Source organism: Bos mutus, chromosome X (genome assembly GCF_027580195.1).
Source record: "Bos mutus isolate GX-2022 chromosome X, NWIPB_WYAK_1.1, whole genome shotgun sequence".
In the NCBI taxonomy this organism is placed as follows: Eukaryota; Metazoa; Chordata; class Mammalia; order Artiodactyla; family Bovidae; genus Bos; species Bos mutus.
The window spans coordinates 20,127,981-20,147,314 of NC_091646.1; the positions used below are offsets into that span (position 1 = coordinate 20,127,981).

A 19,334-nucleotide genomic window follows, 5' to 3' on the forward strand; every position below is an offset into this window, starting at 1 on the left:
AAGTTTGAATGTTTCCTATAAACTCAAAAATATAAATCGTGAGCATGGAATGAAAATGGGATATATTAGTTCTAAAAAACCAAGCTATAAATTAAGAATACTGAAGTGTAAATGTGTTTTTATAAGATTAAAAGTGCAGCCCTGAACATCTGGCCTAAAATTAATATGTTACTTAATTCTGTTGTCTTAAACAGTTGTTACAAAGGAATAATATTGAAAATGTAAAATTCACAAATGCATACATTGCTGGTTTTAACCACACAAAAATATGAAGTAATGCAAATAAACTAATAAAATGTTATAGGTACTTAAAATTTAAGCATATCAAGAGTTTGGCCTTTATTTATGGTTAAAGTAAGGAAACAAGAAAAAATAGAAGACGTGTTGCAGAATGCAAACTGTGGTGTCTCTGGGTAGTGAGACTACAGGCATTCATTTGTCCACTGGTTCTTTAGATTTTTCTGTACTTATCAAATTTTGTATAATGAGGGTATATTTACATTTATAATCAGAGGCATAAAACAGAGGCACCAAAAAGTGAATTAAACTCTATCAGTCAAGTACTCATTAGTTCGTTCCCTAACAGCCACAACTATATCTGTAGGTAATTATCCTACATCAATGCTTCTTAAACTTGAAAGTTTATTCAAATCACCCAGGGATCTTGTTAAAATGCAGATTCTGACTCACTGGGCCTAGGGTGAGACTTGAGATTCTATATGTCTAACAAGCTCCCAGGTGGTGCCAATGCTACTGGTCCTGGAACACACTTTGAGAACCATTGCTCTAATTCAGAAGAAAGAAAACTTCTGACTGCTCTTTTCTGGTAAAAGTGGTTAAGGGAGAGTGAATGATTATTTTTCCATAAGGATGTGGGAGAAGCTTCTGTATAAGACTTATGATGGGTTGGACTATCCCCCAGTACAGTGAAATGAAAGATAATATAACCATACAGAGAAATACAATGCAGCTACAGTAGATCTGCACGTACTGATATGGAGGTATGGCCATGATAGACACTAACAGAAGCAGCACACTGTGCTTAGTCACTCAGTCACATCCAACTCTTTGTGGCCCCATGGATTCTAGCCCTCCAGGCTCCTCTGTCCATGGGGATTCTCCAGGCAAGAATACTGGAGTGGGTTGCCGTGCCCTCCTCCAGCAGATCTTCCCCACCCAGGGACTGAACTCAGGTCTCCCGCATTGCAGGTGGATTCTTCACCATCTGAGCTGCCAGGGAAACTCAAGAATTCTGGAGTGGGTAGCCTATCTCTTTCTCCAGGGGGTCTTCCCAACCCAGGAATTGAACTGGGGTCCCCTGCATTGTAGGCAGATTCTTTACCGGCTAAGCTACCAGGAAAGCCCCAGAAGCAGCACAGCATAGGGGTTAAAGAAGTGGACTCCACAGACAAATTGCCAAGGTTGAAGACTCAGGTATGGCATGTACCAGCCTGTGTGATGTTGGCCAAGTTGCTTAACCAATCAGTGTCTTGATTTCTGCACCTTTACTGTAGACATCATAACAGGGTGTGTGTTAGTTGCTCAGTCGTGTCCAACACTTTGTGACCCCATGGTCTGCCCATGGAATTCTCCACACAAGAATACTGGAGTGGGTTGTCATTCCCTTCTCCAGGGGATCTTCCCAACTCGGGGATTGAACCCGGGTCTCCTGCATTGCAGGCAGATTCCTTACCATCTGAACTACAGGGTGCTGGAAGCATTAAATCAACGCATGAAAAGCATTTCAACTACCATGAGGCATAAAGTACTGGATCTGAGAGATAACATGGTAACAAGGTCCTTCAGGATCTGAATCCTGCTTATCTCTCCAGACTCATCTGCTGCCATAGCCTCTACTTAAAATCTGATGTTACTACAAAAGAATTCTTTATTCTGTGCTCTCACAGCACTCAGCTCATATCTGTGCCACTTATATCAGATTGTAGTCGATGTATTTACATGTTTACATCCCCTAGTAAATTGTGTTCCCCATATGATCACAAGGCTAGGAATTTTGTCTGGCTCATTCATTCATTCAACAAATATTTTTGAACATCTAGTACGTGCCAGGCACTTCTCAAACATGTTCTCAGAGCTAATATCCTGTAGATGTTCAAAATACAAAAAGCAGTTTGGGATGGTGCAAAGAGAACAGAATTTGGATCAAAAAAACATTGGCATGAGGGAATTCCCTGGCGGTCAAGTGGTTAAAACTCAGTGCTTTCACTGCCATAGCCTGCGTTCAGTCCCTGGTTGGGGAACTAAGATCCTGCAAGCTGCATGGTGTGGCCAAAAAGCAACAACAACATTGAGATGGAATTCATATTTTGCCACATACAATCTTTTGTATGTCAATTTTTCTGGGCCTTGGTTTTCTTAGCTGTAAAATGGGGCTGCTGCTGCTGTTGCTTAGTTGCTCAGTCATGTCCGACTCTTTGCTACACTATGGACCGTAGCCCACCTGTAGCTCCTCTGTCCATGGGGATTCTCCAGGCAAGAGTACTAGAGTGGGTTTCCATGCCCTCCTCCAGGGAATCTGCCCAACCCAGGGATCGAACCCAGGTCTCCTGCATTGCAGGCAGATTCTTTACTACTGAACCACCAGGGAAGTCCATAAAATTGGGCTACCATCACTTAATTCATGAAATTATTAAGAGGAATAAGTGAGAAATCATATGGAAAGAGCTAGTACAGTACTTGGCACAGAATAAGGAAGTCATTAAAAGATTCCTTCCTACTACATATTAAAATTATGCTTTAAAACTTTAACTAGATTTCCAATTCCCATCTTATTTGGGCCAAATCTCCTGCTGCAAAGCACAAATGATAAACATAACAAATATCTCCTTAAAAGCAACATGAGCATAGGATGTAGCACATTGACCCCTAATGTAAACTATGGACTTTAAGTGGTCACCATGTGATGCATCAATGCAGGCTCATCAGTTGTAATGAATGTCCCACTCTGGTGGAGGATGCTGAGAATGGAGGAGGTTATGTCTGTATGGCACAGAGGGTATATGGGAAATCTCTGTACCTTCCTCTCAATTTTACTATGAACCTAAACCTGCTCTAAAGAAATAGGCTTTAAAATTTAAAAAAGCAACATGAGGTGACAAGAAAGTAAGGAACTACCAATGCCAAATTCTTTTTTTTTAATTATTCTTATTTTTTAATTAATTTTTTGGCCATGCCATGTGGCATATAGGATCTTAGTTCCTTGAACCAGGTATCAAACCCATGCCCCTTGCATTGGAAGCCCAGAGTCTTAACCACTGGACTGCCAGGGAGGTCCCAATGCCAAATTCTAAGGGGAAGCAGCAAGCCAGAGAGGTCAGCTGGCTAAGGAAGCACTGATGCTGCTCTTGCCCTGAGGACACCTGCTAATTTGGGCAAACCTGAACTTCGGTTTGGGTAGCTTCCAAAGGAGGAGGAAGGGGCACTCAGGGAGGGCCCTCCCAGATGAGAAGGCTAATATGAAACCCTCTGCACACTAAGCTGAGACCACCTACCCCTTCCAAAAGCAACATACTCAGGATAAAGGTGAGCCAGAAGTGAGCCTACTCCTATAGTCCCAATGGACTATTGGGAAGATGGCCTCAAAGATAAACAGAACCAGATGCGGGTAGGGGGAGAGAAATAAACTGTCCTCAAAAATCATAGATTTGCAGGCTGGATTTACATCATCTAAGTTGCCTCAGGAAGTTTAAATTATGAATTTGCCTTAAGGTGTTCCCGGACTGGTCTTTCCCAAAGACACCAATGTGGAAGTAAATGAAAATCCTCTCTGAAGGGAAGTAAATGAAAATCCTCTCTGAAGGAAAGTACTTTGACCCTAGGACTCAAACTCCACAAATACTACTTGAGAACAATGAATATGAAGTCAAAATAACGAAGCATACAAGGTAAAAAGGAATCATGAGCGGGAACTAGCAGAAACAAATTTGTAAAGATTTCAGATCCAGGAATGATAGAGGCAGATTTAAAATTAACCAAACTTAATATATTTCAAAGACATCAAACACAAGTGTGAAAGCATGTGCATAAAATAGATAAGTATAAAATAATGACCTAGCAGATTTGAAAAACAACAAAACTTGTAGAAATGAGAAAGATTATTACTGAAATTTTAAAAGAAGGAACATGTGAAAAGAGAATTTATAGACTAGAAGATACACCAGAAGAACACAGTACAGAAAAAAAAATAGAAAATACAGAAAAAAACTTAAGACATGTAGAGAAGAAAAAAATACTTAACATAGCTTTAATTGCAGTCTAAAAAGGAAAGAAGAAAATATCTGACTATGGCTGAGAATTACAGAACTGATAAAAGGCACCAATCCAGGAAACTCAAGGAATTAACACCACGATTAAAAACACAGCAAAACAAAAATCCATAACCAGATGCATAATCATGAAACTGAATAACACCCTCTAATAAACAGGTGACTGGAAGGTCCCTGGTAGCCTAGTGGCTAAGATTCTGAGCTTTCACTGCCTCAGCCCTGGTTCAGTCTCTGGTTAGGAAATTGAGATCCTGAAAACCATATGGTGTGGCCAAAAAAAAAAAGTGACTAAGAAGTAGGTAGAAATGAAAAGACTATAACAGAAATTCAAACCTTAAATATTAGAAGAATTACAACAATAAAATGTAGACCACATAAAGACTTTTCAAAGAAATATCATATTTCATGGAATTGAAAATGCCACCATTTGCAAAATATCATTTTATGTGCTGCTAAAAAAATACACTGCCAATTAAACTTTAACATGCCATCAACTGGAAGACACATCTTGATTTCATAAATGATAAAATATGGGGAAACATGAGTCTTAGAATCAATAAAATGTGGAATATCAAAATAGTAAACAAAATGTAATATAACAGAACTGAGAGTAAATGTCATAGCAATACATGTAAATGGACTTAACTCAGCCATTAAGAGGAAAAGATTTTTCAGAAGATGCCCTGAAGCAAAACCCAACAACATGTTGTATAAAAGAGACACATCCAAAAGAGATCTGGAAAGTTAAATTGAAAGGATAGGCAAAGTCACACCAAGCAATGTATGCAAAAAGAAAACAGGAGAGTGGAATCTCCTCCTCCAGACATGATGGAAGAACACGAGACTAGATTTACTCTTTCACCTTAAACAATTTTTTCAAATGGTTAAAATATTTGAAAACGGTTTTCAGACCTTGGACAACAAAGAACATTAAGAGAGTGATCACCTAGAGAAGGGGAAGCCTCAAGCTTCCTTCCCAGAGAGAATTTCCAGGCTGTGGTGCAGAGAAGGGGTACCCAAGGAAGCCCCGCAATCTCCCCAGTTGGGAAGACAAAGTTCAAAGTCCAGAGAGGCCAAGGGGGCTGGATTTTGTGGGGCAGAATACCAGAGACAGGGAAGCTGCACAGAGATTTTTGGAGATAAACGAGGGCTCTCTTTCATCAGAGTATTGATCAGTGCATGCGTGTAAGGTGTGCCAGTTATTGATTTATTGCCTCTCATTGCCAAATTCATGCTCTTTGACCTCTGTGAAAATTATCTGGGCCCTTTGAGTATTTTAACTAGGTTTCCTTTGCAAACTGGCACTGAATGAAGCTTTGTCAGTAGAGGGCGCTGCCTAGATGCTGCGAGAGAAAAGGTTTTTGTTTCCTGGTTGATGGAAGCTTACGGTTTCTGAAGCCTCAGCATCCTCTAAGGAATAGTGGATCCAGTTATCACAGTAAAAGAAAAAAACAAAAGACACCAGGTGGAGGGGGATGAACAAGCAGAGCACAGAAGACTTTTAAGGCAGTGAAACTACTCTGTAGGATATTATAACAGTGGACACATGTCATTATACATTTGTCCAAACCCATAAAATACACACAAGAGTGAACCCTAATGTAAACTATGGGCTTTAGGTGAAATGTGTATCACATTAATTAATGTGTATCACATAGTGCTATAGTGTGTATCTTCACTGTGTATCAATGAAGATTCATCAGTTGTAACAAATGTACCACATTCTGGTGAGTGATGTTGATAATGAGGGAAGCTATGCATGTGTGAGGGCAGAGGCACCTGGGAAGTCTCTGTACCTGCCATTTCATTTTTTTTGACCTAAAACTGCTCTAAATAATAAACCTATTTTTTAAAAAGAGACATTATGTGCATCCTGATGAAAGAACACATCACTACCTTATCTTGTCAAAGAGATCAAACCTGAATCTAATCAAGCCACTAGATCCATCTATCAATTTCAAAGAAAACAGGGACAGAGGAAAATGTACCATTGTTTGGATGAATGATACAGGAATAGACAAATGTATAAATCTGTGATAAATCAAATCCAAAGATGCTAATTATAGAATCTAGGTGCTGGGTATCTGAGTGTCCACTATACAATTCATTCAGCTTTTCTGTGTGTTTGAAAATGCTCCCCCCAAAAAGAGAATGTTCAGTCCATGGGGTCGCAAAGAGTCAGGACACAACTGAGCAACTTCACTTTCACTTACACAAGAAAATATTGATAAAAGATATATAAAATGCTCAAGTTTAAACCATAGTGTTGAGAGATGTAGACTTGGGTCATAAAACTGTAAAAGAAACTCAAGGAAGTGATTAGGGTGAAAAGTTAGGATTGTGGTTATTTTAAGGGACGCAACAGAGTTTCAATGGGTAGGATACATGGATACCTTCTGAGGAGGCTGACCAAATTCAATTTCTTGATCTGGCTGACATTTACAAAGGTGTTCCCCTTATAATAGTTCATTAAACTTTATATCTGCTCTGTGTGGCTTTCTGTTATCTGTTTTTGTTTGTTTGTTTTAACAAAAAGGGTTTTTATTAAGTCCATATCCTTTGGAGAGTTCCCTGGTGGTCTAGTGGTTAGGATTTGGCACTTTCACTGCCATGGCCATAGTTCAATCTCTGGTCAAGGAACTAAGATCCCATAAACTACATGACCCAGCCAAAAATAAGAACCATTCCATATAGAATTTCATCTAGAGTATCAAACACAGACTTTATTTACCCAAATTTCTCCTATTCATTAACTTCTCTCTTCTGCTATTTGCTGCTTTTCCTCCCACATTCCCTATGTCAATGTTTACCATTGTGAAGAATATATATCACTGGGGATATATGAGATAATCTTAGGTAGTAGATGAAAAAACAATCTGTATTCTACTTTTCTATGTACTTGAAAATAGATGAATAAAATATATATGTACACTAAGCCTGTAATTTCTATAATTTCCTTTTAAATAAGTTCTTATAAGTTAAATTAGAAATAAATACATATTTGCCATCTCTTTTGCAGAGCATTGTATTAACAAGCCTCCTAGACTGAGCCACATGACTATTGAGGTCCTTAACAAAACAATAGCTTTTATAAAGCAATTATATTCCAGTTTTTTTTAAAGGAAAGAAAAACTTTTGAAAAATAAAACAATTATTTTGTTACTACTTCTAAACTCTATCCCATTTATCTCAACTTTCTTACCTCGGAGTGATTTCTCTGTGCTCCAAGAATTGGAGCTTCTGGCCTTGGTCTTCTCTGTATTCCACTCCAAATCCTTATGCTTGTCAGATCTAAAGCCATTTGTCTTTATATCTTTACCTTTGCTAGTAATATCTCATAAATGAAATCATACAACCTGTAAAATTTTATTTCTGGCTTCTTTCGCTTATACAAGTTTGAGATCTCTCCATGTTGTGCATGTGTCAACAGTTTGCTCATTTTAATTGCTGAGTTGTTGTACAAGGAATGAATACCCCATATCGTCTTCATTTACTCACCTGCTGAGCAGCATTCACATTGTTTGTAGATGTTAGCTGACATAAATTGTTACAAATGTTTGTGTAAAAAAAAAAAAAAAAAGCCCCCTTTTTCCCAGGATGTCTTTACTGGAGATGGGAGAAGAGATGGAGTTTTCATGTAACTAGGACTTTTAGTGGCCTGCTCTGATATGCTGGAATTCCTGAGACATGTATACAAACTACACCTCAGGCCCCATGAGTCTTGTTAGATATGTCAAGCCTTTGATATTAAAAAAATACCTCTGAAATCTATTAAAGATTAAATATCTATTGCTTTATATATCATGGTCACTATACTTTTTGCTATAGCTATTTTAACTAGCAGTACCAAATATAACTTTCCTTTCTAAATTCATAACAATAAAACTTTAAAGAAATTTTTAAAATTACAGATAAATAATAATTACAAGTGCCTCAGTTATGGCACAAATCACCAAGGTGGTCCCTGAATGACTGAAATGCAAGAAGCACAGCCCCTTTCTCTGGAAAGAAACAATGAAGGGTACCATCATTTAGACTCCAAAACAGAAACCTGGCAGGCAGCCTCTGCTCCTCTCTCTCCCTTCCCCTTCAGCCCATTGCAGATCCACATTGAGTCTCTCCATATAAGAAAGATTCTAAGTAGTGCTGCCCTTCCATGACCATTCAGCCTCCAAGGCAGCCCCAAGACACTTCTGTTACCCTAGGACCCAATAGAAAACAGTTTGAGAACCACAAGATAAATTTCAAACCATGTGATTGGGACTTCCAAGCTAAAAAGATCTGAGTTGGAGTCCTATGTCTCCCACTTACTAGCTGTCTGCCCCTAGTCATGTCCCTTACTGTTTCTGAGATTGAATTTTATCATCTGTAAAACAGCAATAGTAGATTCTAGCAACAGGGCTGTTTCAAGGATTAAATTAATCACTGTGTATAGGGTGATATAACATTGCTTCTGGCTCATAATAGGCATTTAATGTGACTTTCCTTACCACTGTATACAGGACCTCCTGCCATGATTGGCTTCTACCTACCCCTGTTTTGAGCTTCATCTCTACATGCATCCCCAAAACTCCAAACCTTATGCTGCAGATATACCCAATTACTCACAGTCCCTCAATCACAGCATGCTATTTCAGACTTCCAATCTCTTGACCAATCTCACACTGATTTCCCTTCTAGAAATGCTCACCCACCCATTCGTCTAACAAATACTTTTTCATTCCCTTAATTATATCCTCCTTGCTCCTTAGTCTCCTACCATAAAACATTTTATTGCATCAGTTTGCTCACAAGTCTATCTCCTACTTAGGACTATGAACTTCTAGAGGGCAAGGGACCACTTGTCTGTGTATCCTCAACCTCTAGCATAAAATGGAGACAATAGTAGCTGTCCCATTCATGTTTAAGTGACTATGCTGCTGCTGCTGCTGCTAAGTCGCTTCAGTCATGTCTGACTCTGTGCAACCCCATAGACGGCAGCCCACCAGGCTCCCCCGTCCCTGGGATTCTCCAGGCAAGAACACTGGAGTGGGTTGCCATTTCCTTCTCCATATTATACCATATTATAATATATATTTATTATAAATAAATATATTATACATTATATATTTATTAATACATTAAAATCTCTTTAGTTTTTCTGTAAGAAAAAACTTTTTAAGAGGAAGTTAATGTTTAGTAATTAATGTTTTAAAATCTTATTTTATTTGGAAATGACCTAGCTATTTAATAAATTTATTATTTAGTTTAGTACAACTCTAGAAATTTAAGTTATCCCAATCCTAGGAGATTATTTTAGATTATAATAAATATAAATATTTTTAATAGTTTATCTAAAAGTTTTTATCTCATTTCTATATTTATATATATAAAGACTTACCTTTTTTTAAGTAACTAGAAAGCAAATTGTAAATGAAGCAACATTCTTATATTTCTATAGTAAGTTCTCAATACTTACATGCATGAAGCAAGCATCACTGGGTTCACCACTTTGGGGAACAAAGCATCCTATTGGAAATCCTGTTGTACAGTACTTATTCCCACCATTTATATCACGACACCATACCACTGGCATATTATCAATAATCCTAAATATAAATATTTTTAAGGAAAAGATTTAATAAGCAATTCATATAAAGCAAAACTAACATCATCTTACATATATTTAAGTTCAGATTCTTGTTTATTTTTGTTTTGGCCACACCACATGGCTTGCAAGATCTTAGTTCCCCAACAAGGGATTGAACCCAGGCCCATGGCAGTGAAAGTGCTGAGTCTTAACCACTGGACTGCCAAGGAATTCTCCAGAAGCAGTTTTAAAATCTATTTAATATCTACCTGAAATTATATACTATTTTTTGTGGATTGGCTTTGATTAAAAATCTTAACTTATGGGGAGGAGGTAGGAGGGAGGGCTTAACAAGTAAGAGGTATATGTATACATACAGCAGATTGATGCTATTGTACAGCAGAAACTAACACAACATGTAAAGAAATTACATTCCAATTTATTTTAATTAATTTATTTGTACTCCAATACTTAATCTTTTTAAGAATCTGAACTTAAGGAATTCTCTGGTGGTCCAGTGGTTAGTACTCCACTCTTTCACTGCCAAGGGCCTGGGTTCAATCCCTGGTCAGGGAACTAAGATCCCACATGCTGTGTGGCATGGCCAAAAAAATGAAAAAAAAAATTTTTTTAATTCTTCCACTCATTACCCATTCAACAACTATTTACTGAACACCTGCCATATGCTAGGCACTAATACATAAATTTGTTTTCAGATAAGAAATAAAAAGGATGCTACATAAAATCTAGCAAATAAAGAAGTCACCCACAAGTTTACCAACTGTCAAACATTGTTTTTCATTCTGTTCTCTTTCCTTGAAGATGATTTTTAACTCCCCAATCAAGATTTCCCCCAATCCATTCCTAAATGCCAGCATATTTTCAAAGAATGCAAACTGGTTAATTACTTTACAGTAAAACTACTAATTTATACTATCATAACATACATTTCTCCAAAGGTAAATAAAACCTATAAAACTGCTTCTGAAGGGAATTGAAAATTTAAGTCATACGATGTCAGATGCCAAACCTACCAGTGATGTTGATAATTCAGTTGTATTCCTTTCTTCAAAAAATCCAGCTTTTTCTTTTGATCTTCCTTTGCTGTGTCATAAGATTTCATACAAACTTTCACACATGTCTCTGACTTGTTAAAGGAAAACTGTTAGGAAAGAAAATTAAAAAATTAAGAAATTGGACTAAGTTGTACAAACCAAATGTCACAAAGTAAGCACTTTATCTTATAGATAAAACTTTTCTTCAGAGATTTCAGTATGCCATGATTCTCAACACGATTTCCTCTACACTTCAGTACACATCTGAAATAATTAAACTAGACACACACTGCTTTCAAGAGAACCTGCCTTCTTCAGTACTATATAAGGTGGGGTATAAAATCCACTGCAGCTTTCTATAAATTACCCTGATCTAGAACACTTCACTTAAAACTTATAATAAAATTGGTTGTAGTGATGGTTATAGAACTCTATGAATATACTAAAAAGCACTGAAATGGACACTTATGAGTGGGTAAATTATTCGGCATGCAAATGATCCCTTAATAAAAGTGTTACCAAAAAATGAGAAGAAAATATTTGAAACTTTTAATATGAAATCTCTTATTTACAAAGTCTGGCTACTGGAGATGAGCAAGGTGAAGTGCTAGTGTTGTTAATCAGAAAACAATGAGCAAGAATAAACTATGAAAATTCAACACCTGATATCCTGAAATCATACAATATTAACCCCAAACTGAGTTGAACTGTCATGTTTCTTCAGTGCAAAGCATAGCATTTCTTGAAAAGGTGCGCTTTTCTTTTAGTACAATGGTACAATTGGGGGAGTGTGTGCAACTTTAATCATCAAAAAGCAAATGCCTGACACACAGACCAATGGAACAGATCAACAGAGAACCTAGGAATTACACCTACACAACTAGGCCCAAGTGACTTTTTTTACAAAGGTGCAAAAGCAAGTAGTGGAGAAAGAATTGAAATTGTTGAAAAGGTCTTTTCAGCAAATGGTACTGAAGTAATTGCACACCTATAGGCCAAAAAAGAAAGAAAAAAAATTTCAACCCAAACCTCATACCTTATACAAAAAATAATTCACAATGGATCACAGACTTAAAGATATAAAGCTAAATTAAAAAACTTCTAGAAGAAAGCATAGAAAAAAGTTTTTAGGCCTGAAGGCTATACAAAGTCTTCTTAGACTAGACACCAGAAGCATGATTCATAAAAGGAAAACTTGATTATTGGACCACATAAAATTTAAAGTATTTGCTTCATGAAAGACCCTAATAAGAAGTAAAACAAAAAAAACAAAAACAAAAAAAACAAGTCACAGACAGGCAGAAACTATTTGCAAATGACTGTTGCAACAAAGGAATCATAACTAGAATACATAAAGAATTCTGAAAACTAAACAGAAAAAGAACAGTAAATGGAGAACTTTAGGGAGCTCTGTGCTGATAGAACTATGCTATGTATTGACTGTGGTAGTAGGTACACAAACCTGCATCACACACACAAATAAGTGCATGTAAAACTAGTGAAATCTGAATAAGCTCTGTGCATTGTCTACTAGTTTTGCTTTCATAGTGTAGTTATACAAGATGTTGTTGCTGTTGTCAGTCACTCAGTCGTGTCCAATTCTTTGTGAGCCCACAGACTGCAGTACTCCAGGCTTCCCTATACTTCACTATCTCCCAGAGTTTACTCAAACTCATGTCCATTGAGTCACTGATGCTATCTAACCATCTCATCCTCTGCCATCCTCTTCTCCTTTTAACGTGCAAGATGTTACCATTGGGCAAACCTGGGCAAAGCGTACATGAGACCTCCCTGTTCATTCTTTTGTCATTTCCTGTGAATCTATAATTACTTCAAAATAAAAAGTTGGAAAACAGGCTAATGCCTGATGGTTTCACATATATAGATCAAATTATACACTTTTAATATGTATAGTTTATTGTACTGTAGTTATACTTCCATGAAGTTGGGAAAAAAAGAAGAAAAAAATTAGTGCCTTTGTAATCATAACTGCTCATGAAAACATCCTTACTCTATCCTCACATCTATTAAGATATTGAGGGCAATATCAATGGACACTGAGAGTCCAATTATATCTACTTATATCACCCTACCCAAAATATATAAGAACAAACAATTAAACTTTTTCTCTTTATGAAGCAAAAATAAAATGTGAAAGGCAAAATCATTGTGTGGAACCACCAACTACTGCAGAAAGCTTAAAGAGCATAGAGTCATCCCACAGTATGTCATTGTGCTCAGTCTCTGAGTCATGTCTAACTCTCTATGACCCCATGAACTATAGCCCACCAGGCTCCTCTGTCCATGGAATTTTCCAGGCAAAATACTGGAGTGGGTTGCCATTTCCTCCTCTAGGGGATCTTCCCAATCCAGGGATCAAAATCGCATCTCTTGCTTCTCCTGCATTGTCATGCTGATTCCTTACCACTAGCACCACCTGGGAAGCCCAGTGAAGTATATCAAAGTGGAAGACATCAAGATCCACAGACACCAAAATCTACCATTGCCCAAGTCCCTGATATAAAATGGTAGAGTATACACATATGGGGCTTCCCAGGTGGCGCTAGTGGTAAAGAACCTGCCTGCCAATGCAGGAGACAGAAGACACTGGTTCCATTCCTGGGTCAGGAAGATCCCCTGGAGGATGGCATGCCAACCCACTTCAGTATTCTTGCCTGAAGAACACCATGGATAGAGGAGCCTGGTGGGCTACACTCCAGAGGGTCACAAAGAGTCTGACACGACTGAGGTGACTTAGCATGCATGCATACGCATATAACTTATACACATCCTCCCCTATATAGGTAACCCTTGAACAATGCAGAGGTTAGGGGATCAACCCTCCCTGAAGCTGAAAATCTACCTACAACTTATAGGTGGGCTTTCACATAGACGGTTCCTCTGAATGAGTCCACATCCACAGATTCAGCCAACCATATAGATCATATAGTGGAAAAAAAAATCTGCGTATAAGTAGATTCACACTGTTCAAACTTGTGTTGTTCAAGGGTCAACTATACTTCAGATCATCTCTAGATTACCTACAATACTTAATATACAATGTAAATGCTGTGTAATTCGTTTTAAGCATAATGTAAATACCGTGTAAATTCTAATTTTGCTTTTGGGGACTCTGGAATTTTTTTACCTGAATATTTTTGATTCTCAGTTGGTTGAATCTTCAGATGCAGAACCCTCGGATTTGGAGGGCCGACTATATTAATGCATTCTTCTGGCAACACCAGATTCTACCTCCTTTCCTTTTTCTTTTCCTTTTAAAGCAATGACTCTTTGGTATGACTGTTGACCCTTGAACAACTACAAGTTTGAACTGCCTAGGTCTATTCTTATATGTGGATTTTTTTTCAATAAAGGTTCGACATCCACGTATTCAACCAACTGTGGATGGCAGATGGAAAACTTAACACGTGAACCACAGTTCGTTCAATCTACAGATGCAGAACCTGCCTGTATGGAGGGCTGACTATGGGACTTTGAGCATATGTGGATTTTGTCATCCACAGTGGGTCCTGGAACCAACTTCTCATGGATACATTTTAAAATAAAATTTTAAATAAGATCAACCAAATAACCTCATAAGGAGACGATGTTATTCTTTCTCCAAACAGTACTTGTCCGAGATTTTCAGAAGGACTTTGCTTTTTGAAGTCATGACAGAAATCAAATCTAAAAAAAGAAAAGTTTAAGTAAGGTTAAAAAAATTCAACAAAGAAATCAGTCCTGATCATTTATATAGCTGCTCCACCTTTCATGATAGATTCTATGTTTCTCTTTAAATTGTTCAACCTCTGATAATTATGAATTCATGATTCAAAATGCTCATGGTACTGCTCTTGACTTTTGTAATGTAGGTAATCACAATCAGAAGGAAACTAACACTATTTTTAGGGTTAAACTTCAAATGACATGTAAGCACAAATAAGGAAATCATGGCTTAAAGTCTGTACTGATTCTAACCTGAGACATTTAGAAACTGTAATTATCAGTTCAGACCAAAAGGGAATTTAAAAAAAAAAGCCCCCAAACACATCCTCACATATTCACAAATCAAATGGTTACTAACTGAAAAGAATCACAACTACCTTTAAGTGAATTTGAATGTAAAATGGTTTACGTAGAAGATAAAATAAATAGTAGGCCTGAGTAATATTTTTAATACTCATACTAACACCCTACATTTACACCTGGTATTTTAATGAAAATGAGACCTGATTTTATTTCTGCTTAATTAGAGGTAGTAAAGCAATACCAAAGGAAACTATGATCATTTTTTTCCAAGAAGTGCATCATTTGTTGTTATTGTCAAATGAATGCTCATACTTAATCTTCAATATATAATAACTACTCATTACTAAACTAATCACCTTCATCCATTAAAATCTTAGTAGAAACCTACCTATTCAATGTTTTAGAAATAAGGTACAACTGCAAAGATATTTTTTCAAGGTTCAAAGTGTAGCAAATTTATAATTTGCCTTTCTTATAAAGAAAAATCAAGAATGGAAACTTCCTAATCTTTTAAGCATTTGTCTTACATTGAAAGTTCTGTATTCTAATCATTTTTTCTGTTACCTTTATTATACCTTTATTATTACCTTTATTATATTATTATAATATTACCACATTTCTTAATATACCCATGGCTTGCATTCACTAACTTTAAAAACTGAAGGCACATCTTAACAGTATTATATCATAAATTAATATAAATTAATATAAATTTTATATATAATATTATATATTATATAATATATTATATTATATTATGTTATATATAATATATTATATTATATACTATATAGTATATAATATATAGTATATAATATAATAATATATAATATAATAATAGTATATAATATAGTATATATAATATATAGTATATAATTATATATATAATATATATAAAGTATATATAATATACTATATAATATATAGTATATAATAATATATAGTATATAATATATAATAGCTATAATATATATTATTATAATATATATTATATACTACAATATATAATATTAAATATATTGTATATTATATATTATATATATTATATAATATATATAATATAAAATTAATATAAATTAATCACAATTATATCAACTATATCAGATATAATTATAATACTTATAACTTACGTATTATATTCATAAGGTAGCACAGACTCTACTGAGTCCAATCTGTTTACATACAGTTCTACTGATGACTGCAAGAAGGAAAAAAAAAACATTAATAATACAAAGTAAAATAAGGTAGCACTTGCAAAATACATAATGAAGTAACTGAAAGGTAACTGGGTTTATTACTCCCACCAATTTATAACTGTATATTTATAAATTTATAACTTAGTGTAGTGTAATACATTTATAACACAGTACAGTTATAAATTTTAACACAGTATAGTGATAAATTCATAACATTTCATTTATCTGGCATTATCAGGGTCTCTGAACATATGAATTTTTCAGATACCTCAGCCATTCTTAACTTTTTAAAATCATAGAACCCTTTGAGAATATGATGAAAACTATGGCCCATCTCCCCAGAAAAGCACACACGTTCACCAAATTCCATATTCAGCTTTAAGAGGCTTCATAGGGACCCTAGCATCCATGGAACTCAAGAACTTGAAATAATTAAGCAACCTGCATAAGTGCTTTTTTTTGCATTATTTTAACTATTTTTATAATTATTCTAAAATACACTTCACTCTTTCCTATCTTAAACAGAACATTATGATCACAATTTAACCTTCCTTGATGACTCAGGGTCATTTTGAGCATCAGCCATTGCACTTGCTTTGACTCTATGACATCTTCAGTATCAACTGAAATGAGAAGAGTTATTTGCCCCAAAACTGAATGGCAAGAGATGACTACTCACACCCCCACTACCCACACTCCCTCAACTCTACCAAAGAATATAAACTTGTTTGTAAAGATTTTATGTCTCTTTCCTTATGGCTGTTGCTGTCATTAACATGTATACTCTGATTTTATTTTGGTAAAAAAAAATGCACGTGAACTCTCATTCACTCCTGGTTGGGAATGTAAAATGGTATGGCTACTTTGGAAGACAGTTTAGCAGTTTCTCACGAAACTAGATATACTTTTACCACATGATCCAGGAATTTTGCTCCTTGGTATTTACTCAAAACAGTTGAAAACATGTCCATACAAAAAACTTACACACAATGTTTATGGCAGCTTATTCATCATTGTCAAAATTTGGAAGCAACCAAGGTGTCCTTTAGTAGATGAATAGATAAATGCACTGTGGCACATCTAGACAATGGAATATTATTCAGCAGTAAAAAGAAATGAACTAGTCCACTATGAAAAGACATGAAAGCGACTTTAATCATATTACTGTGTGAAAGATGCCAAGCTGAAAAGGCTACATACTGTATGATTTCAACTATGTGACATTCTGGAAAAGGGAGAAGTGTAGAGACAATAAATACATCACTGGTTGTCATGGGTTAAAGGGACATTAGGATGAGTGAGCAGAGAACATAGAGGATTTTTAGGGTAATGAAATTACCCTGTATGATATTATAATGATGGATACACATCACTATACATTTGTTCAAACTCATAGGATGTACAATACTAAGATTAAACTGTAATGTAAACTATGGACTTTAGGTGATGATGTTATTCAGTGCAGGTTTACCAACTGTAAGAAATGTACCTCTGATTGGGGATGTTAATAATGGGAGAGGCTATGCATGTCGGGGGCGGGGTGGGGGTAGGGGGGGCAAGGCATATGGTAACTCTATATACTCTCTGCTCAATTCTGCTGTGGATCTAAAACTCCTCAAAAAAATATAGTTTATTCAAAGTATAAATGTGCACTGTTGTTCAGTCGCTCAGTTGTGTCCGAATCTCTGGGACTCCATGGATCGCAGCACACCAGGCTTCCCTGTCCTTCACTGTCTCCCAGAGTTTGCTCAAATTCCTGTTCTCTGAGTCTGTGATGCCATCCAATCATCTCATCTCACTATGCAATTTCTGCCTATCTGAAATCAAGAGGCCGGACACTATCTGATTTCAACCAATCGGAAATCAAGAGGCTGGACACTATTGAATTCGGGAAGTTTGGCATGCTAAACATAAAATGAGAGACTCACCAAAGGAAAGAAGGTACAATCTCAGAATCAAAAGTAGAACACATTCAAGGAGGCAAGTAAATCTAAAAAGAGCTTACAAAAAAGAAATTCCAGACATTTGATATGGTTAAAGATTATATTATTTTTGCTAGGAAGTCTGCTGAAATAAAGAAGAAAGAGACAGGACTAGGCATTACCAGTCAGAGAAAAGGCAGGTGTAAAATAGTTTTTAATGACATTTCTTACTTACTGTACTTGGCAAGATGATGGCTCAAAACACTACTATCAATACTTCTCACAGGAAAAGGCAAGCTCCAGGTTTTAAGTGCAAATTTGCTGCACCAAGACCTGGTCTCTAAAAACCCCAACTTTCAATTTGTTAAGTCTGTAGTCAAGCCACACCTAGCACTGTTCTTAGCTCTAAAGCCTTTGCGGTTCCTTCTACCAAAACATTGCGCACACACTTGACTGGCAACTTGAGATCAGAAAATAAGTCTTACTATTGATTAATACTTTTTGAATGGATTACTTGCAAAAAAAAATTTACAGTGAGTTTCTAGTTTAAAAAAATAAGGCTGCCAAGGAAGGAAGTCAAAATTTATCAGGGGGACGTGTGGAAGAGGAACTGAGCAAGAAATCTCTGGCTAAAGAAAACTCATGATGATAACGGTCACCACTTATTGAAAGCTTACCATGTGCCAGATGTTTTTGTCAGTGCTTTTCATACCTTGTCTCGTTTTATTCTCACAAGTCTGAGAGGTAAATATTATCTTGCTTTTTGCAGAGAGGGCCCAAGGGAAACCAACATGAATTAACAAGAATTAAACAGGTAAAAGTCTGAGACCACAGGAGTGAGGAGTGACACACACATGATGTGACTATACGTAAGATCAAGTGAGAAGTGTGTCTTGAAAGGCAGATTGTAAAAAGGGGACAACAAGAAGGGGAAGTGGGGGAGAAGACTATACGTAGGGGAAGAGGAAGGAACCACCGGAAGAGGAAGGGACCACCGAGACGGAGGGGGAGGGGAGGAGCTATGAAGGGGCGGGGCTATGACGGGGAGGGGCTATGATGGGGAGGAGCTATGGAGGGGAGGAGCTATGGAGGGGAGGGGCTATGACGAAGGAGGGGCTATGATGGGAGGAGCTATGACGGGGGCGGGGCTATTACAGGGAGGAGCTATGCAGGGGCGGGGCTATGACGGGGAGGGGCTATGACGGGGGAGGGGCTATGATGGGGAGGAGCTATGGTAGGGAAGGGCTATGACGAAGGAGGAGCTATAACGGGAGGTG

At 36.7% G+C, this 19,334-nt stretch overlaps 1 protein-coding gene across 5 annotated transcripts in view; it reads right to left on the minus strand.

Moving 5' to 3' along the window:
* Positions 1 to 19,334, minus strand: part of LOC102270821 (transmembrane 9 superfamily member 2-like) — a 79,050-nt gene that overhangs the window by 58,896 nt on the left and 820 nt on the right. For all 5 annotated transcript variants that reach the window (XM_070366055.1, XM_070366058.1, XM_070366056.1 and 2 more), the window contains exons 2-5: positions 16,070 to 16,137; positions 14,504 to 14,597; positions 10,890 to 11,017; positions 9,745 to 9,874 (exon numbers count right to left, since the gene is read on the minus strand). In XM_070366055.1, coding sequence (XP_070222156.1) covers positions 9,745 to 9,874; positions 10,890 to 11,017; positions 14,504 to 14,597; positions 16,070 to 16,137 — 420 coding nt within the window. The remainder of the gene's footprint in view (positions 1 to 9,744; positions 9,875 to 10,889; positions 11,018 to 14,503; positions 14,598 to 16,069; positions 16,138 to 19,334) is intronic.